Here is a 24,604-nt window from a genome sequence, read left to right as displayed (position 1 = left end):
CAAAAAAGTGCAATATGAAGAAACGCTCTTCAGAAGATGGAGAGTTCCACGGAAAATACCATGCTGCCAGTTAACATGGACCTCCTAAGAAATTCCTATGGGTTCATCAAGAGTTTAATAAGAATTATCAAACCCAAGGTTTAACACTGCCAAGTAACACTTCACAGCCAAGTGCTCATTTACGATTCAGTTTGGGACCTTAAAGGTATTAGAACATTTCAAACATAGACCTTCCAATAAAAGGATTCTTGGGGGTCTAATAACCATCCAGGGACTAGGACAACACACATAAAATAGGCAGAACCTGTAATCCACATAATGTAACATTCTAATTTCTACTACGACTTCCTGTCTAAAACAATCCCTCACAGAAAGAGCAGACAACTCTTCCTGCATAGGAATTTTCCTTGAAGAATAAAGATCTGTTAAAACATCATAATTATTGAGTAGGGAGATAGAAGTCGAGAAAAATCCTTATATTCTAAACATTAGTATTTGTGTTCCATGGAAAATGCAAAAGGGAATTTCTGCCTTCTGGTCAGATACACGGCTTATGCAGAGACCATATCATGCCATGTTCTAAAACCTCTCTGATCTTCATTCACGTGTGTGTGTGTATATATCATATACACAGATATATGTATATCTATATATCTTCAGGCCATGGAGGTTGGTTTCTACTACTCACGTTACCTGGAACTACTTTTGAGCGCCTGAGCCTCATCCAATACCATGTACTGCCACTTGACCCGCTGGAAGTACTTTACATCCTGCACCACCAGCTGGTAGCTGGTGATAACCACGTGGAAGGGGGCATCCTGAGTATAGAGGGTCTTCTGTAAATAAAAGAGGGTAAGGGTGTAAAGAGACACCTAACAACTTATAACAAGATAATGAGGAATGGACTATACTTTCTAAGGCCAAGAAGTTTAAGATAGTCCTAAAGATGTGCTTCTCCCACATGGTAGATGTGCAGTGAATTAAACCATAACTGTTTTTAAAGCAGTCACCTTAATCACAGACCATGTTAAAAACTAGTCTTTAGCTAGTTAAAGAAAAAAGTTCTTAGTTAATCCTGGACTTTAAGTCCAGCTGATTGTCTATAAAAGCAAAAGCATTGTTAAAAAAAAAAAAGTGTGCTTGCCTAGTGTCCAGAAATATATAATATATAAGAAGATTTTACGTGAGAAATTACTCAGATCAACTAGAGAAATACTGATTGCACATGTATACGTGTGTGTGTATGTATATATGCAGTAAGCTGAAAGTTACCTGACTCCAAAACCTCCTGATGACTTTCCTATCATGAGGATTTCCCCAATATGGTAGCACCTAGAAAAAGGACCAATATACAGATTATTTCCTACTGATCATCTTAAATATACCATCACAAATATGTTATTCAGGATGATTCTAAAAGAACCTAAGAGAATGAATATAGGAGTTCCTCTTCTGTCATTGCTGGACTAGCGTTTCTCCTAGTATATATATACAAAACACTTGTTTGAAGACATCACAGGGCTGCTGAGACAGTGGAGAATTACAGAGCCAAGATCCAAAATTAGAAAAGAAGCCCAGAAAGGAAAGCCAGGCACCTGGCACACGTTTCCCCTGAAGGTGCTGATCCTTTCCAAAAGTTCTAGTTGAGAGACTAACAAAGAATTTTTTGTTGTTGTGGGGTTTTTTTTTTGAGGAATACTGGCCCTGAGCTAACATCCGCTGCCAATCTCCTCTTTTTTGCTGAGGAAGACTGATCTTGAGCTAACATCTGTGCCAATCTTCCTCTACTATATATGTGGGACGTCTACCACAGCATGACTTGATAAGTAGTGCATAGAACCACGCCCAGGATCCAAACTGGTGAACCCTGGGCTACTGAAGCAGAGCATACGAACTTAACCACTACGCCACCAGGCCAGCCCCCAGAGTCTTTTTTTATGAGACACAGAGTCCACAGAACAAAAATGTAGTTCAAGGAGAAGGGATTCTGATAACCACCCACCTCCGTGGCTTAAGTTGGGAATCCAAGCATACATACATACTGGTAATAAACTATACATAGATTTTCCTTAACAGGTAGTGAACCCCAGCTTTGAATCACCTCAATTCCTGACTGGAACAAGAGGATTGTGGATTATTAGTGACCCAGGAAAAAAATTACTAGGGGCAAAAATCCAAAACACATATAAATCCTCTCTGTGGAAGAAGAAAACAGTATCCAGAGCCAACATCATTCTAGAATTTTTCCTATACAATGTCTGGCATACAATAAAACAAGTAAAAAAAACCAGACATAAGGAAAGACTTGACTACATGACTGAAAATCAACATGAAAAACATGAAAGAAACAAACCCACAGGAGATCCAGATAATAAAAACATCAGAAATGGACTTTTAAAAAAATGCTAATTTGTTCAGGGAATTAAATGATTGAGAATTTCAGTAGTGTACTAGAACCTATAAAAAAAAAAAGGAATTTTCAGAACTGAAAAATACAATAACTAAAATCAAGAATTCAATGATAAGTTCAACAACAGATCTTAGATACAGGTAAAGAGAAAATCAGTGAATTAGATGATAAGTCAGAAGGAAATACTCAGACTAAAGCATGGAGAAACTAAAGAATGCAAAATTCAGCACTTTTTCTGTGATGTTTCTAGATGTGGTTTCTTTCTTTTTATCCTTATGGGGCTCAAAGTGCTTCTTGAAGCTGTAGCTTGATGTCTTTTGTTGTTATGAAAAATCTCAGCCAGATGGAAGCACAAATATGCAGGAAGCAATGAAGATCAATGAAAACAGTGAATATGTAACTAATAAGTCTAAAATAAATCTAAAATGTATAAATAATAATATAATGTCTTGTGGGGTTTAAAAGATAAAATACATATAAAAACAAGAGAACGTAAGTCTAGAGAAGGAGGATGTAGTTAAGTATACTAAGGTACTTGTACTTATACTGGTACTAGTAGTAGTACTTATACTACTTTTTTAAAAGTCAAGGATGCATATTGTATTCTCCTGGTATCTACTGAAGAATAAAATGAATATATAATTAGCAAGCTAAAAGGGGAAGAAAAAAAAATGAAAGAGTAATAAAATCTAATCAATCCAAAAGGACACAAGAAAGGAGAGAAAAAGAAAGCTGAACGGGTGAAAAAAGTAGAAAGAAACCAGCAAATTAGCAGATTTAAACTTCATATATCAATAATTACATTAAACATAAGCACAAATATGCCAAATAAAAGGCATGAAATACTCCTTAAATGTAAGGATAGAGAATGGTTAAAAGCAAAAGGTAGAAAAAGATATAATGTGAAAACTAACCAAAAGAAAGCTAATCTATCTAATATCATAGAAAATAGATTTTAAGGCAAAAATCTTAAAGGAGGGAATTTCATAATAACAAAAGAGTCAATTCACCAGGAAGATAAAATAATTGTAAATTTATACATATCTCACATCCTCAAAATATATAAAATAAAAATGAACACAGGAAAACAGAAATGGATAAATCCATAGTTGTAAATTTTAACACACCTCTTCAGTCACTAACAGGACAGGTAAACAAAAAAAAAATCTGTAAAGATAGAGAAGAGCTGAACAAGTTAAAAAACTTAACCTAATCAATATACATAACAACAGTGAACTCAATGACTGCAGAATACCTATTATTTTTAAACACATATAGGACATTTATAAAAACTGACCATGTGCTGGGCCATAAAAGCAAAGTTCAACAAATTTCCAAGGATTAAAATCATAAAAAGCATATTTTCTTACCACAGTGGATTTAAAGTATAAATTAGTAACAAAGGTATCTAGAAAATCATCCTTTGTTTGGAAATTAAGAACCACACTTTAAAATAAGCCACATATCAAATAAGAACTTGCAGTAGAAGCTTTTAGAAATTATTTTGAATTGAAAGATAATGAAAATGTGACACATCAAACCTTTGGATAGCTATAGTCACCCTTAGAAAGCAATTAATATCCTTAAATACACCAATTAGAAAAAGCTGAAAATCAGTTATCCAAGCTCCATCTAAAGACGTTAGGAAAAAAAAAAACTACCAAAAAAGTACACAAGAATAATAAAAGACAAAACAGAAATAACTGAAATAGAAAACATACAGAACAGCCAATTTCAAGAATGAAAAGTGGTACATTAGCTATAGAAAAATTGTAAATCATACTTTATGGGAAAGAGGAGAAAGTCAGAGGCACTGATCATATCAGAATCATAAAATGAGTGTTACTCAGATACCTGCCAAATAAAATGAACTTTCAGACGTTATCATAGATCTAAGTATCTTTTGAATGTAATCTAACTATAAACCTGACCAGAGTCTACATCTAACTATCTTCTGTGGGGAAGTGAACACATTTCTAACAGTTAAAGGAGTAATGGCAACAGAAACAATGAATCAACAGAGCAGAGGTCATCAAATCATTTCTGTAAACAGCCAGACAGTAAATATTCAGGGCTTTCCAGGCCATACAGCCTCTGTCACAACTACTCAATTCTGCTGTTAAGAATGCGGCCATCAATAATACATAAACAAAAGAGTGTGGCTGTGTTCTAGTATATATGTATTTAAATTTCATGTATCATTTGTTATTCTTTTTTAATCAACAATTTAAAAATGTAAAAACAATTCTTAGCTCACAAGCTGTACCAAAAAAAAGGTGATAGATTTCTCAATAAGTTAAATATAGAATGACTTAGCAATTCCACTCCTAGGTATATACCCCAAAGAACTGAAAACAGGTGTTCAAACAAAAACCTGTATATGAATGTTCACAGCAATACTATTAACAATAGCCAAAAGGTGGAAATAATCCAAATATCCATCAATAGATGAATGGAAAACAAAATATGGTATATCCAGATAATGAAATATTATTCAGTCATAAAAAGGAAAGAACTGCTGACATATGCTACAACATGGATGAACCTTGAAAATATTCTGCTAAGTGAAAAGCAGCAGCCAGACACAAAAGGCTACATTATTGTATGATACCAGTTGTATGAACTATCCAGAATAAGCAAATCCAGAGATAGAAAGCAGATCTGTGGCAGCCAGGGGCTGGAGGGAAAGGGAGTGACTGCTTACTGGGGAGTAGGTTTCTGTGTGGGATGATGAAAAAATTCTGTTACCAATTAGCAGTGAGCATTGTACCACACTGTAAATGTACTTAATGCTACTGAATTGTACACTTTAAACTTGGTACATTTTATGTTATATGCATTTTATCACCATTAAAAAAAACTGGGGCAAACAAGTGGCAACAGAATTGGCCCACAGGCCATCTTTTACTGATCCCTAAACTAGAATATCAAAAGGAAAGAAGCTTAACATGCAAATGAAAGCTCAGTTTGAGGGATAGGTATAAAGTCAAGAGAGGTATCAAATGACATAAATAGTACTCCATTGCCATCTATCGGCCAGTAAAAGAAACACTGAAAACTTAAGTGGTTTGGTGGAAAATTTTAAGACAATTTTTCAGCTTCCTGATTGTTCAACATGTACTGAACAACAAGAAAGCAGGAAAAAGATGGGGAGCTCCATATTTCATACAGCAAACAACTCTAGAGACAACATTCAACAAACTGCCTTAGAATGATCTCATCTTCTCATTAGAAAGTTAAAAAATGAGTAAGCCAAATTAAAAGCTATACACCTAATGTGCTTTTGTAAACAGAATCTACAATTCAGACACAAAGGTAAGGCCACAGTCCCCAAGGTGAACCAAAGTGGAACATTCCAGACATGTCCCTACTGCTTACAAAGCAAAAGCCAGAAAAACACCAGCCTCCCATCTCCACCCTATCCCATACCCTTTAAATTGAATGGAACTCATGATTATTATAGAGACCCCAAATCAGAGAGATCATGTCTCACGATATATCTCACGAGACATAATCTCCATAAAACCTCCTCACCATGCAACTTCATTACCACTGTAACCCTTTAGGGAAAGAACACATATTTAACTCATTTCCATCTTTTACTTGCAAACAATTTAATAAATTGTACCCATTCTTTCTTGCATCCCAACAACTTTCTGTAAGTAAACGTCTGTTTAAATCTTTTGCATGTCTTATTCAACTTGATGCAACATACTTCCCTGCTGATCATTTCCTACCTCAACGTCAATTCTTTTCCTCTGAATTAGTTAAAATCAACCGTCACATCTACCTTATACATTATAAGGTATAATATCTACTGTAGACATTATAATTTGGACCAAGACTAAAAATATGGCTTTGGAGTATTAAGAAAATGAATTATTTATGAATACATTTGGCGGGGGACAACAATGCCATAAATTACAGTATATGTGTCCTGATGATATGATTTGCCAAAATCTATGTTAATCAGTAAGGTAGATATCTTCTATTATGGCAATTTGACCAGGAGCATCAATCCATGTGGCCAATGCAGCAAATCACTCAAATTAGATTGGCTGTCTCACTTATGAAACATAAGGATGTAATACTCTCTTATTGCTCCCATTAGTAACTTTTATAGAGAATGTACGTAAGGTATTTTGGAAAAAATGCAAGAAATTAAAACTATTGTGAGCAATTAAATAAGTAAGGTAGCAAACGAAGAGTCAGAAAGTTTAAAGAGCAGTACAATTTCTTGTCAGATTGATTTTTACCTTAAATTTAGGAACAAATCTAGTAAACTCCTGGTGCCAATTGTTAAGTGTAGAAGCAGGTGAAATTATTAAGAAAGGTCCCCAAATGTTCTCTCTCTGAAACAGAAAAACTGGGTCAGCCAACTGCAGGAAAACTGAAGATATGTAATTCAGAACTATAATTAATGACGAGCAATTTAAGAATAGGAGATACATTATAACAAGAAAAACTGTGTATCTCCCATATATGCACACTCAATAATAACATCCTACGTTAATAATAACACAGGCAAGGAAGTTGCTCATATACACCTTCAGGAAAAAATACCAAGCAATTACTCCCTCCCCTCATCTCGTTTAGGTCCTAATATATATCATTCACAAAGCACCTAGACTGACTTGTATGTGTTGCTTTCCCCATACTAGATGATCATAACAATTTTACTATTATTTAATTGGTATAGAGCTTTTGTTTTCAAAATGCTTTTACACATATTTTCTCACTTAATTCTCATAAAATTCTTAGACGGTAGATATCATCCCCACTTTATAGAAGTGGAAACTAAACCTCAGAGAGTTAAAGTGAAGTCAGGTCAAAAGAAGTTAAGTGAACTGCCCAAGTTTTACACTGCTAGTAAGCATAGAGTTGAGATGTGAACCCAGGTCTTCTGACAACTAACTACAGCATCTTTGCCACTACATCGGTGGTTCTCAATAGAAGGGGGTTGGGGTGGGGCAGGGGTTCAAACCACACCTGCTCAAAAATTGTCCTAGTCTTCTTGAAAACCAAAATGTTTCACCACACTGTGTCACCTTGAAAAGGCCTTGAAGGCAAGGAGCAAGTCCTACTGTCTTGGTTTGCCACAGAGCCTAGTACAGTGCTTGATAATGGCTGATTCTCAATAGAAAATGACCCTAGGATCTAGAGAGAGGAAGATGGAAAGACTGCATCCACCCACCTCAGCCAGATGGGCCAGGAGGGCAATGCTCTGTACTGTTTTACCAAGGCCCATTTCATCTGCAAGAATGCCATTAATACCCTGGAAAAAAAAATACACATGGTCAACACCTCTCATATTCCACCACACAAGGTTCAACATACTGCCAAAAAGAACTAACCAAAATGTCAGATTTGTTCAAACAAAAGTGACTAACAGACATCCAGCTTCAGCACTATTACCCACTGCTGTAACGATTCCTTTTGCCAACTCCACAGAGACAACTGCGAATCATGATACATGAGATGAACAGGCCAAAGCCAGTTTTTCAGCTAATCTAATCTAGGCACAGAAGCAAAACAATCTGGTTTACCAAGACCCCCTAAGATAAACTATATTCATGATACAAATGTTCTCCAAAAAAATCTCCAGGTTAGAAATATAGAGACATCTTACTCTTATGAAAAGATAAAGCTTTTTAAAAGGGATGAAATCTAAAACAGTATCTTGTGCTCATTTCACAATACACTGAACCAACGACTTCAGGAAAACATAACAAACAAAAGACAACGGGTAGGATGTAGTTTTAAAATTCACCTGTTCATAGAGATTTGCCAACCAATTCATGCCTTTCAGCTGATAACCTTTCAATTTGCCATTAAAAATTGTAGGCTGTGGAATATCCTCACCAGCCCGGATAGATGGGTTTGCCAGGCTGTAACTCTCCCCAAATCCAGTGCCAAACTTGTTTGCTGCCCGTAGGGCAGCTGCACGACTTTCTTTTGCATCTTCATCAAATGACCTTGTCTGTAAAATAAAAATATATTGAAGGAAAATATAAGAAAAAAATTAAATTCAAATAAAACTCATAATGACATACATCTATTTTGTGCTAATTGGAACAAAATTTCTGATAATATAATTTGATATATAGTCATGTGTTGCATAATGATGTTTCAGTCAACAGCGGACTGCATATAGACAGTGGGCCATTAGGACCATATAACCTAGGTGTGTAGTAAGCTATATAATCTGGGTTCATGTAAGTACACTCTAGGATGTTCACACAACAACAAAATTCTCAGAACTCATCCCCATCGTTAAGTGATACATGACTGTACCATATTATATGTAAAGCATTCTACATTAAAGTATATTGTTAATATTTTAAAATTAATTTAACAATTATATTAAGAATATGTTTTTGATGGACAGACACTAAGCCATATTACAGGATTACTTGCTTCATCAAGGGATTTGTTAGATTTGATATAGAATTTGTTTGATTGGTTGGGATGGGTGGGGAGAAGGTCGATCTCATGTCTAACCTTGACTTAGACCCTGTCAAAGTTACAAAGGGGCTCCTATGAAGTATATTAAACTGTGTTTTCTTTATTTAATTCAATCTAACTGCAGTTTCTTTCTGATTTCATTAAATATCACTATATCATGAATAAGCAAGTTACTACTAAAGTGAAACAAGCTACTAACGTAGCAGATTTCTTAGAGCACGATATAGCTCTCTTAACAAGCAAGAGTGCGAGCTTTTTCACTAAACAACCGTGATGCATTTCATACTGTTTACCCATGATTACTCAGGAAAACAAAAAAATTAGGCAAGCTGTCCTAGCTTTAATCAACACACTCCTAAAGCTTAGACAAGCGAATGCTTGTTTTCTACCTTTCCTCAAGTATGCCTGCTGTTCTAAAGCAAATAGACAGTCCCCACCCAACACATTCACATACACACACACATTCATAAATGTTTTTAATTAAAAATATGATTAAGACTAAAGGAAGACCACCCAAGTTGTGGGGTATTTCCAGGGCCCATTACAGTTTGTCTTTTCATTTTTAAGACTCACCCGAGCTTGATGAATATGGTAAGCATTTTCAGCATTCTTCAGGGCCTGGGCTTTGAAATGGTTACTATCTGAAAAGGAAAACTTGTAGATTATCACATCTCATTAACTGATCTCCTTCAAAGATGCAACTCACACCAACATATGTGGATCCCTGACTCCCCTATTCTACTTATCCCTAGGTTCATAGAGGGTGAGGGAGCAGAAAGGCTCAAATCACTTGACAGAGGTAAGGACTTGGAAGTGGCACTAGAAGCAGAGGGCTGCCACGGTCTCCAGTAGCCAAAGCTAGCTCATGACACCACCAGGAGACTGAGCTGCAGTTTCCCAATCCTAGGTTTCTTGCAGACAGCAATGCCAAAGCCAGGAAAAGCAAGGCAATGAGGACTCAAAATTGTGATATATTTATGCCGGGTCAAACTATTCCAGAAGAAGAAATACAGATATATGTAACCCCCAAGATTCTCTGAAGCACTCTCATTCTCTTTTATTCCGAGCTCAGCATGACCCTGATCACTATTCTCTGTGAAATTCCTCTCACACTTCACCCAATTCCCCCATCCCCTTGTGGTCACAAAAATACCAACACTGAATAGTCTCTTTCTCATGCTTGACTTGCATCACCAAGAAACTTACTATGTGAGATAATTTTGTCTGCTGAGACATGTTCACTGAATTCTTCTGATTAATACCTTCTACTTCTACTAACAAATCAAAACATGTAAAATATTCCCAAACTTGCAAGATCATATAACTACACTCTTTCCTTTTTAAATTACATAATACAAGTTACTTCATATGCAGTCACACTTTTCCTACTCCAATACAGTAAGTTCCCCTTTACTGATCAACGTTACCTATCAATCAAGATAAAACTTGCAAGAATTAATCATGTGTATAATAACCTTAGATATGAAAAAATGGAGGGTACTCACCTCCTCTAACTCCTGATTCAGGACTTACCATAATCCTCCTGTGTGATGTTAACTACCACCCCTCCACCAATGTCAATTTGTCTCTGGGTAGAACTGTCTTCCAGTTTTCTTAGGATTTCTTCCTGGATCCCATCATGACCCATGTCTCGTTTGCGACTCATGAAATGGGCATATAATTCTGTCTGGGTGATCAGGAAGTTCAGTTTTCGCTGTTGCCTCTTGGCCTAAAGGGGCAAAAAGTCGAAAGTGACAGTAGAGTCAACTCATCAATCACACACAAAAGGTAGTCAACAGAATTCACCAAATCTACATATACTTTGCATATAATTCCTTTACAAATATTTTACCTTTAAAAAGGCAAAAATTGCTAATGAATGATTTTATTAGAACCAAGTCAGTGGTACTAAAAGCAATGAATAACTTTCATTTATAGTCTAATAATAACCTATGTTTTGCTCTCCTTTACAATAGAAAATCTTTTCTCCTTTAGGCTTCTATCTAAAATGCTTACTTCTTTACTGAATTACTTTTCTATAGTGGCACTGATATACTAACTAAATTCAAACAACACGTTTTATTTCAAAAACTGGGTGGTAGATACATGTGTATAGCTTTATCATTTTTGAAAATGTAAATGTCAAAAACCTCTTCTTTATCACCAGAAGTCAATATAAGTGACTAGGAGATATAAATTATTCTGAAAGTCAATATAGGAGGTATCGGAGAATAAGAAGCCAATCAAAGGAAGAAAACACAGCCCCAAACAATCTGCAGATCATCTGTGATAATGATAACTACAAAACATGAATACAGACCAAATATACACACAAACACATACTTTTTTTTCAATGTTAGAAAGCTAATTCAAAGTGCCTCTAAAATAATCTGGTAAGGAAAATAATAATTGTGTCAATAAAAAAAACCATTCTTCAAGATAAAAAATAAAATGAACAAATGATCCAAAAGACTAAATTATATGGAATATAGCACACTTAATAAACACCAAATTAAAGAGTCATTATTTCGCATTAACTATTTTATAATAAAATTGCTATGTATATACTTGATTTAACCTTGACCCACCTCCCCAAAAGAAAAAGAACAATAAAATAAGGAACATGGCCAAGAAAGGACACAAGTCTCAAAGTATGCTATGTAAAACTATATTTTCTCTTTAAGGTTTTATAGCACTTGAGTCAGATTCAAATTAGAAGAAAATGTGAAAGAGAATTTAAGAGAAAACTGAGTTTAAATAATGGATATGGATACTGATGTTCCAAAGCTAAAATACTGTCAAGAAAACCTTTCTAAATTAAAATAAAAGAGAGTAACATCTCCTTTCACCTTAAAGAAGTCAACTACTACATGTTTAAATGAACAAAGTAAATTAAGGGAATAATAAAGATCCATCAAAAATAGTTTCATTTCAGAAGTTCAGAGAAAAGACACATAAGTCAACATAACCACCATGAAACTCTCATTGGTTAGCTATCAACATAATTGAGAGAAAGTCTCACAAACCGAGATCATAAGCCAAGCTGCTTACAAAACTTCAAGATCTGTGACTAACTCTCAAATGCCTCTAAACTCAGTAAGTATTCCAAAAGCATCAACTGTTTACTAACTCAATAATATGTTTATCTTGCATGCAAAGATACAAGAGAAGTGGGCAAAATCCATATTCATCCCCAAAGGCATGAATGATAAGGAGGGAAGATCAAGAGTTCAGAACAGGCTCCATAGCTCTGCTTTGACCACTATCTGAAAGACAAAATAATCTAATGTTGGGATTCCCTTCCGTCTCCAGACCTCAACTTTCCTTCCACTCATCCCAACTGGTTTACCAAGGGCAACACAATGACTTTGTCCTCTTCTTCTCTCCTCTTGCTTCCCTGAACGATATACTCAGCCTTCATCAGCTGACATCAGGCTTAGCAAGAGTACTGGCTGCAGGTTAAAACAGCAAACTGGTGAGAGGTAGGTCTCAGAAAACTGGGCTAGTTGTCCATTGTCTCTATCTGGCCCTAAATTTGGCAACCAGCCCTGATCTTGCAACAAACTCAAACTGGAGACAGCACCTGGAACCAAGCCAAGACAAGCTGTAAACTTTCTTTTTCTTTCATTCATTCTTTTTCTTATTTTTTTTTCGTCCTCCAGAAATACATAGAGGAATAAGGCTACAAAGAATAGAGAAAATTAGCCAGGGAGAGGGCCTTAGTGAAATAAAAACAGAATTGGTTTACTGTACTAAAACCACTATTGTCAAAGTTATGTCTTAAAACATTTTTTCAATGATTTCACTGGTTAGACTCATAATCTATGAAGTGCAAACCAATCTCTTGATATGGCTGCAGGAAGGGTTTTCAAAATTTTATGCTATTGCCTTACCTCCCGCATTTCCTCATCCAACTTTCGCTGTTCCAAGGCTTCCTTCTCTGCACGTTTGCGGTGTTCCTTCTCTACCTTCTCATACTTCTTCCAGTACAGAAGCATCTCCTTGGTGAGGCGGCGTGCACGAGGCAAGGTCTCTTTACAGTTCTTTTGAGCCTGCAAGGCAGCTCGACGCACCTCTTTCATGCACTGGTGGGCGAGCTGCAGATGACAACAATGTTATTAAAATGGAGGAGGACCCAAAACCAGGGCAAGTTCTCTCTGGGCTCTAAACCACAGCATCTCTCAATCTGTTCAGGGCACACAGTCCTCCTATGGCCACATGTCTTCCTCCCCCAATCTGATTAATGGCCCTGTACAATACTGTCACCCAGACCCAGACCCTAAGGTAGTATCAGGGATGAAAAACTTAGAGACATATTGCCTTAGAAGCTGAAAAAAAAGTATAATGGCCTGAGATTTTCTGGGAACTGACAAAATGTTATCACACTCACTAATAATAATAACTATCAAAGCTTATTATATGCTAGGCCCCATTCTAAGCTTAACATGCATTAAAATAATTAATTCTTCACAAAAACTCTATGAAGTTGGTATTAGCATCCTCTTCATTTTATAGACGAGGAAACCAAGGATGAACGACTAGCCCAGGGTAACACAACAAGTAACATTACCTCCTCTGATCCTTACAACTCTCAAAAGACATTGTGTTACTTCCCTCTAGGGGAAGGACTTAATATTATCATTTCTTAGATGAAAAGACTGAGCACAGGAAGATTCCGTGATCTGACCAAGGAATTAAGATTGGGCTATGGTCTTATCCAAAAAGGTTCAAATACCAGAAATGTGAGGAAGAGCAATTTTATTTATGATATAAACTGAGAACATTTAGAAACTCTCTTAGGTACTATTAGATTCATTACCAACAGGTCATAAGAGACAAGAACTTAAGCATGCATCCAAAGAACAAGATCATATTCTAGCAAAATCTAAAATGAGAAATATAAAACTACGGTTTTACCTTTCGGCTATTGGTGAGAAACAGGTTACGAGCTGAAGCTTTCTGCTTGTTGGCCTAAAATATTTAAGAACATTATTTTATTTAGGATTCCTTTTGAAATAAGTTTTGTAGACATAGTGTTCTATTCAACTCCTCGAGGGTTAAAAAATAAAACATCAAGCCAAGCATATTCAAAATACATGACTTCTAAAAGTCTTCCAAATGTACCAACCAACTCAGAACCACACAAAACTACCAAAGCAGCCCTGAGAACAATAAGCTAGTGCTGTGGCTGCCTTAGTCTTCTATATACTTTTGCAAAGAATTTAAGTTATATTCAAGGATTGAGGTGGACTAGGAAAATGTAACCACATACCCTAACCCTAGCAGCACCCTGATTAAAACACACTACTTTCCAGGGCTGACCTGCAAAGAAGCTGACATAGGAGGGCTCTCAGATACAGAAATCCTTATGGAGACAGGTAAACTAGCCTCCCACCTTTATGATTCTAGCCCCACCTCCAGCCAGGGCAAACTTGCTGCCACTATTACTCAATTTCTGCCATCACTTAAGCCTCATCTTCTCCCACAAAAAATTCCACAGCAGATCTAACACAGGATGACTCAGCAGCCCACAACCCAGTCTCAAGCTGCTTATTATGTCTTCCGTTTCAGTTAAAAAAAAAAATCTTAATAAAGAAACTTTATTTCCCATGATGATCCATTTGGCGTGAGAGAAGACACAAGAAGAGGCAGAGCTGAGTGGCCCTCTGACTGTTAAAGAGTTCTCCCTCTGACATTGAAGATACAACGGGTTCAAAATTACAGAGCGCCTGAAAGACATTTCTATAATATTCCCACTTCAGACTGTCCGCTTAATGGAATTTTTAGGCCTTTTATCAAAAACTTTCTCTTACTAACTCCTAAGCAGCTATTGCCACTTTAAAGACTCAAATATTCCCATTGAATTCCTTATCATCGGAAGGGCATCATCTGAAGTTTTCTCATAACTTTTCCCACCAATAATGATCAAACATAAACTTCCTCTCCAGAAATATTTATTAATTGCTATGGGGGGAAAATCACTTACTGTACAGTAGAGAAGGACTCTCATGACAAGGGATCAAAGTTAATATCACCAATATTGGGACAGATACGTGATGTGCCTCCTGCTGTGATATACCAAGAAGGACACATCATCTCTCTGGTAATCCTGCCAAAAAGGCATAACCCAAATGTAATCATGAGGAAACATTCTACAAAACAATAGACCTATATTCTTCAAAAACAACGTCAAGAAAGATGAAGGCAGAAGTGTTTCAGATTAAAAGAGATTAAAGAGATGTGACAACTAAATGCAACATATAGTCCTAGATTGGATCCTGGATTGAATCGGGAAAAGAGAAAATTGCTATAAAGGACATTACTGAGACAACTGATGAAATCTGACTATGGTCTGTGGATCAGATAATAAAAATTTTTTTTTTAATTGGCACCTGAGCTAACGTCTGTTGCCAATCTTCTTTTTTTTTTCTTTTCCCCAAAGCCCCCGAGTCCATAGTCGTATATTCTAGTTGTGGGTTCTTCTGGTTGTGCTATGTGGGACACCGCCTCATCATGGCCTGATGAGCAGTGTGCCATGACCGCGGCCCAGCATCCAAACTGGCGAAACTTTGGGCCGCCGAAGCAGAGAGCAAGAACTTAACCATTCAGCCATGGGACCCGCCCCAGATAATAAATTTTGTAACTGCACTGTCATTATATATGAGAAGACTTTTTTTGATTAGGAAATACACACTGAATTATTATGAGTAAGTTTAGCACGAAGTCTCAAACTAGCCCTCAAAATGAGTGAGAATAAAGGTATGCATTTATATAATAAAAGCAAATGAGGTGAGGGGCTGGCCCCGTGGCCGAGTGGTTAAGTTCACGTGCTCTGCTGCAGGCGGCCCAGTGTTTTGTTGGTTCGAATCCTGGGCACGGACATGGCACTGCTCATCAGACCACGCTGAGGCAGCGTCCCACATGCCACAACTAGAAGAACCCACAACGAAGAATACACAACTATTTACCGGGGGGCGTTGGGGAGAAAAAGGAAAAAATAAAATCTTTAAAAAAAAGCAAATGAGGTGAGGCAAACAATTGCTAAATACGAGTAAAGGATACATGGCAGTTCCTTGCATTATTCTTGCCATTTATTTTTAAAAACTTTTTTTTTTAAACTAATTTTAGACTTACAGAAAAGTTGCAAAAAATAGTACAGAGTTCCCTTACATCCCTCCCCCTGCTTTCTCTAATTTTAGCATCTTATATAATCATGGTACCAATATTAAGAAAAGAAATTAAGACTGGTAAAATACTATTAACTAAACTATGGGTATTATTTGAATGTCAACAATTTTTCTGCTAATACTCTTACTGTTCCAGGATCCTATACAGGATCCCACACTGCATTTAGTTGCTTTTCCCCTTAGTCTCTTCCTGTATGTAACATTTCCTCAATCTTTCTTTTTCATGTCCTTCACACTTTTGAAAAACACCATTTAGTTATTCTGTACAATGTCCAAAATCTCTGGTTTTCTGATGATTGGAATGACATTATGCGTTTTGGCAAGAATACCACAGAAACAATGTGTTCTTCTCAGTGTATCACATCAGGGAGTTCACGATGTCAAAATTTATATTTACTTTGATCACCTAGAGTAGGTTCCTAGAAGTGGGAGTGCAGGTTTGAAAGGTAAGTGCATATATAGATTGTTAGACTTTGCCAATTTTCTCTTTAGAACAGTTCTCTCTAATTTGCACTCCTAGCAGCACTGTATGGGAGCACCTGTTTCCCCACAGCCTTGTTAACAGAATGTGTTGTCATACGTTTACATTTTTGCTGGTATGACAGGTGACAAATGGTGTCTAGGTGTTATTTTGATTTGTATTACTCATATAATTATGACAGACTGAACCTTTTTAATGGTTGAGGGCAAGTTTATATCTTTCCTTGTGTACTGTGTACTCACATCATTTCCCCATTTGTCTATTGTATTTGTGGTCTTTTGTCCCTCAATTTTTAAGAGTTCTTTACATATTAGAGATAATAGCCCTTTGACTGTGGTATACAATATAAATAATTCCTCCCAGTTTGTCAGCTGTCTTTTGTCATGCAAAAATTTACTTTTTTATGTGGTTAGATTTATCAATATTTTCTTTTACTGCCTCTGGATGTTGAATCATAGAAACTCTTTTCCTACTCAAAGGTTAATTAGGAATGCAATTATTTTCCTCTAGTATTTGCATGGTTTCATTTTTAACATTGAGATCCCTAATCCATTTGGAGTATATAGTGAGATACAGGCCTAATTTTCTTTTTCCAAATGGCTACTCATTTGTCACAGCATCATTTATTAAAAATTCCACTAGTCTATTCTATGAGTCTATTTGCCTATTCACGTGCCAGTACCACATAGTTTTAATTACTGAGGTTTTATAGTACGTTTTAATGTTTCGTGGGGCTTTTTCAGTGTTTTCTTGGCAATTTTTGAATATTGACTTTTTCCATATTGAGTATCAACTTTCCTAAATTCATAAAGTATCTCGTTCATGTTTCTATTAGAATTACCCTCAATTTATAATGAGGCAATTAACCAGGTAAAATGGAAATAACTAGTGAATCTGAGTAAAGAGTATATGGATATTTCTTGCACTATTCCTTCAACTTCTAAGTTTGAAATCATACCAAAATAAAATGGTATGAAAAACAAATTAATAGAGCAAAAAGAATGCTTATACATGTTTCTCTTGAATCATTCACATTTTCTTCTGATGTCTGTGATTATTCATAACATCTAAATGTTTATAAATTCTCTAAGAAACATATCTCCACCATTTTATTTTAATCTACTCTATTATCACCTATCAATTTGCTTCAAATCTCTATTGCTATAAGTAAGAAAAGTGTGTTCCTTCCTCAAAAAGGTCTCCTTCCATTTTTTTGGCCAAGAAGCATCACATAACAATTAACTGTCTTGTGAATTCTGATCAAATTCTAGAAAAATAGTTAAATGGAGAGAGTACTATTCAGTATTCTCTTAATTCCAACAGATGAGGTTCCTTTCTGAACTCTGTAAAGGTACCTAACTCTCACAGCTCCTCTTTAGGGGGCAGGGAGAGAAAACATTCTTGCCATCTCCTATGCTGGAGGTACTTGCTTACCTTTGGTAGTTCCTTTTTCACAATGCTAAGCCATACTTTCCTGCGACGAGCATTAAGCTGCTCAATAGACAAGTGCTTCTTCTTGATGCCAGGAGGAGGTGCATCATGAGAGAACTTGGCAAAGACTTTGGTCTGGTGGTGGTGGTGACGAGGGGATTCTTCGGAGGAAAGTTCTTCATCCCTTCGCCTTTTTTTCTTCACTTTTTTCAACTTAGCTGTCAAGGAAACAGATTCTCAGAAGGTTGTATTTCTTCCCTTCCACAGAAGACAGCCACAAAAACAACCTTTTCACATGAAGAAAATTCAAGGTTCTTTCCTCATTCCCCCTGAGCCTGGCAACATTTATCCCTTTATCTATTTAGGCTCATGAATATTCCAAAAGGAAGACCTCACTACCTTGGAAAAGAACACTGGATACTCCCCCTGTTTACATGAAAGAGAAACAGAATAAAACCTAAGAACTGAACTCCTTTGGAAGCCAACAACAGGAAAGGACGTTTATGAAGTTTCATGGACTCAAATAATGGTCAAAAGGAAGGAAACGTTTCTAGTTGGTGGAAAGGTACGGTTACTAAAGAGAAGCAACAGAGAAAGAAAAAAATGCATTAACTGATATGACACTAAGACCTGTGAAGAGAAAATCACACATCAAACAAAAACCTAATTCGACGGGGAGGGTGTAGAGAAGGAGAAAACAGATGAACAAGAGAATGTGGGAGAAAGAAGGCAAGAAGACTGAAAAGAGTCTTTCTGAGTAGAGTTCATACCTTTCGGGGGATAAAATCTGCCTTATACAGATAGTTTAAAACTTTCCCATTCTATTTCCTTCCTCATTTCCAGCTGCTTAGAGCTCAGTAATAGAAGAAAGGACAGTCCTTGGCAAACTTGCAAACAAACATTACAGAACATCATCAGGAGGCGATCTACTTTAAATCACCACATACAGCAACAATTGTAACTTATTCCAAACACTTTAGGTTATTCTTCATACTTCCCTGTGCATAACCAAGTTCTTCCTTTCAGAGAACATTTTCAACATTTGAAGAGTATGTACAAGAAAAAAGGAATAAACTAATTAGCTTAAAGCTTTGGCTAGAAATCTGTAGTTCTTATGTCTTTATAACTCTAGAAAACATTATAAACCAAATACAAAATAAGGTTAATACTACTTACTACTAATTAGGGGAGACTGGGGTTTTTCAGATAGAGCAAATTTCTATTACATGGATTATGTTCAAAGTCCAAATGCACCAGCAGGCCATGCACAATCCTGAAATTAAGAATGAGTAAATGTGGAAGACAGGTCAATATGCTCACCTTTAAGCTTCTTTTCCTCCTTGAATTTCTTTTTTTTGGGTCCAAGTAGGTGCCGTTGTTGCTCATAGAAAGGGTCATATGTGGAGAGCAGGCCTGCACTGTAATATTGGTATTGCTGCAACTGAAGCAGGCAAAAACAGTGATGCTTAGAATGGCCTGTCTATTCTACGGCACAACCTTCAAATCATCTTTACTACAGAAAGTTAAGCCAAAGAAAAACCATAGCTCCTAAATATGGTATTCTTCCCACAAAGAGACCAATAAAGATCTAGTATATCAATGTGAATTATTTCCCTAACTTCAAAACAAAATGGGGTCACTGGTTACGCACATGGTAGGCTGCTAGAAATAAGAAAGGAAAATGGTTTATGATTCTGAATCCCCACCAGAATATTCACTTAGTCCTGACACATTTGAGAGATGTAATTCATTGCAGAAAGGTCTCCTCTTGGAATTCATCAACAAAAAATAAACCAACTTCTACTACCTAAGGTTTCTGATGCCTGCTATTCTGCCTTTAGACATATGTGGTTCAAATAGTCCCCAAGCACCCCAATTCTCCAATCTTTCAAGTCTTTTCTCTTTTCATCTCCACTAAGAGAGTCTGACAATATTATAGATAGTGCTTATGTTGCTAGAATTCTAACATATAAATAATCTATTTTTCTGTCCAGGGAGTAGTTAATCCTTTCAAACATCTCATTTAAATTGACCTCCAGAACTTGCATTTTGTCTCACTTATCACTAATGAATAAACATGAATATAAATTTAAATTAGGTAGTCCATTGTTGAATCTCATTCTTGGATTATAGCCAAATGAGTTGTCCAAGGACAGTAACTAGGATAGACGAGTGACATGGAAAACTACTACAAAGTCCTCTGTCAAAAGTCAAAATTAAATGAGCATGCATCGAGTTGTATACTTAAAATCTGTGGCTTTTCCCATATGTATGTTTTACTTCAATTAAAAAAAGATGAAAGAAAGTGATGTCAGCATCATGGCAGAGTGAGTTGTTCCCTTTGTCTCTCCCCTCTAGGTTACAACTAAACAGACATTCATTAACCAACAGAGGATTCCCTATACAGCACAACAGGACACCTGAGAGATCCACGCAGTCATACAACTGACAGTGAGTGAAGTGGATCCCCAGATAGCAGTGGAACTAGGTGAGTGGGCCTGGACCCCTCCTCCCCACTGGCAGCAACAATCCAGGTTGTGGGTCCTCACATAGCAGCTGGTGCGACTATGAGACAAGGTAGAGACAGCCCAGCCTGCACAGCAACACTTTCAGAGTGGCACTCTGGCCCAGGGGAGCACCCACCATGCCATGACAGCCCCACTGGTGGGAACACTCCCCACCAAGTGGCAACAGCTCAGCCCGAGGGAGGCGCCCCAACCACCAAGCACAACAGCTCAGCTGAACCGCCAGGAGCTGAGCTGGCCTGTACTCAAAAGAAGGCACCCCTCTGCTCCTGCCTAGCGTAGCAGCTCAGCAGTCCCTCCTGCAGGAGAGTAACCCGCCAGGGGAGCAGAGAGGTCTCACCCGTGCATGTGTGCGTGAACTGCCAAGTGGCTGTGGCCAGTGTGCAAATACAGAGCAGCCCTACTGGCATAATGTTCAGCAGACAGGGCAGGAGCAGAAAACACAGCTCCTGTCCCCTCCCCAGTGGTGGCAGGTGGAATCTGTAACCTAATACTACCACAAATGTGCCAGCAAAGGATCAATTCATCAAACACCATGAAGAATTATGGTAACGTTTCAAAGTAGAAGGAAAATGACAAGCCTCCAGAAACCAATCCTGAACTCACAGAAATTTGCAATCTAAATGACGGAGAATTCAAAATAGCTGTCATAAAGAAACTCAATGAGTTACAAGAAAACTCAGGAAGACAGTTCAATGAGCTCAGGAATAAAATTAATGAGCAGATGGAATACTTCACCAAAGAGACTGAAACTCGAACCAAACAAAGAGGAATTCTGGATATGAACACAATTAGAGATAAAAAATAACCTCCAAGCCATAGAAAATAGAGCTGATGCTATGGAGGACACCATTAGTGATTTAGAGGATAGAAATATAGAAATGCTTCAGGCAGAGGAGAGAGAACTAAGATTTTTAAAAAAATGAAGAAATTCTTTGAGAGATATCTGACTCAATTAGGAAAAGCAATGTAAGGATTATATAGGTATTCCAGAGGGAGAAAGGAGTAGAGAGCTTGTTCAAAGAAGTAACAGCTGAGAATTTCCCAAACCTGGAGAAGGAACTAGACTTACAAGTACATGAAGTCAACAGAACTTCTAATTATATCACTGGAAAAATATCTTATCCAAGGCATATACTATTAAAACTGGCAAAAGTTAATGACAAAGAAACTGTATTAAGGGCAGCAAGGTAGAAGAAAATGACCTACAAAGGAACTCCTGTCAGGCTTTCAGCAGATTTCTCAGCAGAAACCTTACACGCTAGGAGAGAACAGATATTCAAAATACTGAAAGACAAAAACTTTCAGCAAAACTATCCTTCAGATACAATGGAGAAATAAAAGCTTTCCCAGATAAACAAAAGCTGAGGGAGTTCATTGCCCTAGGCCTGCCTTACAAGAAACGTCAAAAGGAACCCTCCTATCTGAAACTAAAAAGCAAAGGTGTAAAAACCTTGAGCAAGGAGATAAATAGACAGACACAATCAGAAAAGTGCAGCTCTACATCAGAAGAGGTTAGTAAACAATTATGACATAAAAGATAAAGGGAAGGAAAGCATCAAAAATAACTAAAAACGCTTCAGTTTAGTCACAAACTCACAACACAAAAAGGCCAATCTGTGACAACAATAACTCAGAAGGAGAAGAGAAAAGGGATGGAACCTGCTTAGGCTAATGGAGATGAGGCTATCAGAAAATGGACTATCTCATCTATGAGATCTTTTATACAAAACTCATAGTAACCACTAAACAAAAAACAAAGAGCAGAGCCACACATCATAAATAAAGAGAAAACTATCACAGAAAACAACCAAACTGAAATGGCAGTCAGAAATACAAGAGAAAAGAAACAATGGAAATATAGAACAACCAGAAAACAGGAGATAAAATGGCAGTATTAAACCTTCATATATCAATGATCACTCTAAATATAAATAGATCAAATTCTCCAATCAAAAGACTCAGAGTGTCTAGATGGATTAAAAAACAAGACCCAACCCTATGCTGCCTCCAGGAAACACAGCGCTAAAGACAAACATGGGCTCAGAGTGAAGGGATGGAAGATGATACTGCAAGCAAATGGGAAGCAAAAGAAAGCAGGTGTTACCATAGTTATGTCAGAGAAAGCAGACTTCAAGATAAAAAAGACAATGAGAGACAAAAAGGGGACGATATAATGATAAAAGAGACATTGCACCGAGAGGATAAATGCTTCTGAATACATATGCACCTAACACAGGAGCATCAAAATATATAAAGCAACTGTTAACAGACATAAAGGCAGAAAATGACAACAATACAATAAGAGTAGGAGACCTCAACACCCCACTTACATCAATGGCTAGATCACCCAGACAAAGTCAACAAGAAAACAATGGCCTTAAATGAAACACTAGACCAGATGGACTTAATAGATATATACATAGAACATTCCATCCCCAAACAGCAGAATACACATTCTTCTCAAGTGCACATGGAACATTCTCAAAGACAGACCATGTGCTGGGAGACAAGGTAAGCCTCAATAAATTTAAGAAGACTGAAATCATATCAAGCATCTTTTCTGACCACAATGCTACGAAACTAGAAATCAACTACAATAAAAAGGCTGGGAAAGTCACAAATATGTGGACACCAAAGAACATGCTATTGAACAACTATTGAATCAATGAAGAAACCAAGAAATACCTGGAGACAAATGAAAATGATGACACCACATACCAACTCTTACGGGATGCAGCAAAAGGGGTACTAAGAGGGAAATTTAAAGCAATACAGGCCTACCTCAAAAAATAAGAAAAATCTCAAATAAGTAATCTTAAACTACACCTAAAAGAACTAGAAAAAGAAGAACAAAGCCTCAAGCCAACAGGAGGGAAATAATAAAAACTAGAGCAGAAATAAATAAAATAGAGATTAAAAAAACAACAGAAAGGATCAATGAAACTAAGAGCTGATTCTTTAAGAAGATAAACAAAATTGACAAGCCCTTAGCCAAACTTACTAAGAAAAAAAGAGAGAAGGCTCAAATAAACAAAATTAAAAATGAAAGAGGAGAAATTACAATGGATACCACAGAAATACAAAGGATTATAAGAGAATAAAATGAAAAACTATATGCCAACCAACTGGATAACCCAGAAGAAATGGATAAATTCTTAGACTCACACAACCTCCCAAAACTGAATTAAGAAGAAACAGAGAATCTGAATAGACCAACCACAAGTAAACAGATTGAAACAGTAATCAAAAATCTCCCAAAAGGGCCAGACCCAGTGGCCTAGTGGTTAAGTTCAGCATGTTCCGTTTTAGAGGCCAGGGTTTACTTCCCAGGCGCAGACCTACACCATTTGTCTGTTAGCAGCCATGCTGTGGCAGAGGCTCACATTAAAAAAAGAAGAAAAAAAAAAAAAAGAGAGAGAAGACGATTGGCAACAGATGTTAGCTCAGGGAGACCCTTCCTCAGCAAAAAAAAATCTGCCAAAAAACAAAAAAGTCCAGGACCAGATGGTTTCTCTGGAGAATTCTACCAAACACTCAAAGAAGATTTAACACCTATCCTTCTCAAACTATTCCAAAAAATTGAAGAAGACAGAATGCTTCCTAACTCATTCTATGAGGCCAACGTTACCCTGGTGCTAAAATCAAACAAGGACAACACAAAGAAGGAAAATTACAGGCCAGTATTGCTGATGAATATAAATGCAAAAATCCTTAACAAAATACTGGCAAATCCCATACAGCAATAGATCAAAAGGATCAAACACCATGATTATGTGGGAGTTTTACCAGAGACACAGTGATGGTTCAATATCCACAAATCCATCAATGTGATATACCACATTAACAAAGTAAGGAATAAAAATCACATGATCATGTTAATAGATGCAGAGAAAACATCTGACAAGATCCAACATCTATTTATGATAAAAACTCTCAATAAAATGGGCATAGAAGGAAAATATCTCAACATAATAATGGCCATATATGACAAACTCACAGCCAACAACATACTTAATGGTGAAAAACTGAAAGCCATCCCTCTTGAGAACAGGAACAAGACGGGTGCCTACGCTTGCCACTCCTATTCAACACAGTACTGGAG

At 36.9% G+C, this 24,604-nt stretch overlaps 1 protein-coding gene across 2 annotated transcripts in view; it reads right to left on the bottom strand.

Annotated features, from left to right (window-relative positions):
- The window catches only part of INO80 (INO80 complex ATPase subunit), a 125,967-nt gene that overhangs the window by 69,167 nt on the left and 32,196 nt on the right, over positions 1-24,604 (bottom strand). For both annotated transcript variants that reach the window (XM_070503431.1, XM_070503432.1), the window contains exons 6-16: positions 19,295-19,415; positions 17,978-18,192; positions 13,793-13,846; positions 12,769-12,972; positions 10,409-10,604; positions 9,449-9,516; positions 8,181-8,390; positions 7,605-7,685; positions 6,667-6,762; positions 1,273-1,332; positions 694-836 (exon numbers count right to left, since the gene is read on the bottom strand). In XM_070503431.1, coding sequence (XP_070359532.1) covers positions 694-836; positions 1,273-1,332; positions 6,667-6,762; positions 7,605-7,685; positions 8,181-8,390; positions 9,449-9,516; positions 10,409-10,604; positions 12,769-12,972; positions 13,793-13,846; positions 17,978-18,192; positions 19,295-19,415 — 1,448 coding nt within the window. The remainder of the gene's footprint in view (positions 1-693; positions 837-1,272; positions 1,333-6,666; positions 6,763-7,604; positions 7,686-8,180; positions 8,391-9,448; positions 9,517-10,408; positions 10,605-12,768; positions 12,973-13,792; positions 13,847-17,977; positions 18,193-19,294; positions 19,416-24,604) is intronic.

This window comes from Equus asinus, chromosome 2 (assembly GCF_041296235.1).
Source record: "Equus asinus isolate D_3611 breed Donkey chromosome 2, EquAss-T2T_v2, whole genome shotgun sequence".
Taxonomy (NCBI): Eukaryota; Metazoa; Chordata; class Mammalia; order Perissodactyla; family Equidae; genus Equus; species Equus asinus.
Note: the sequence above shows the minus strand (reverse complement) of the source record. Positions and strands in the feature narration are given on the sequence as shown.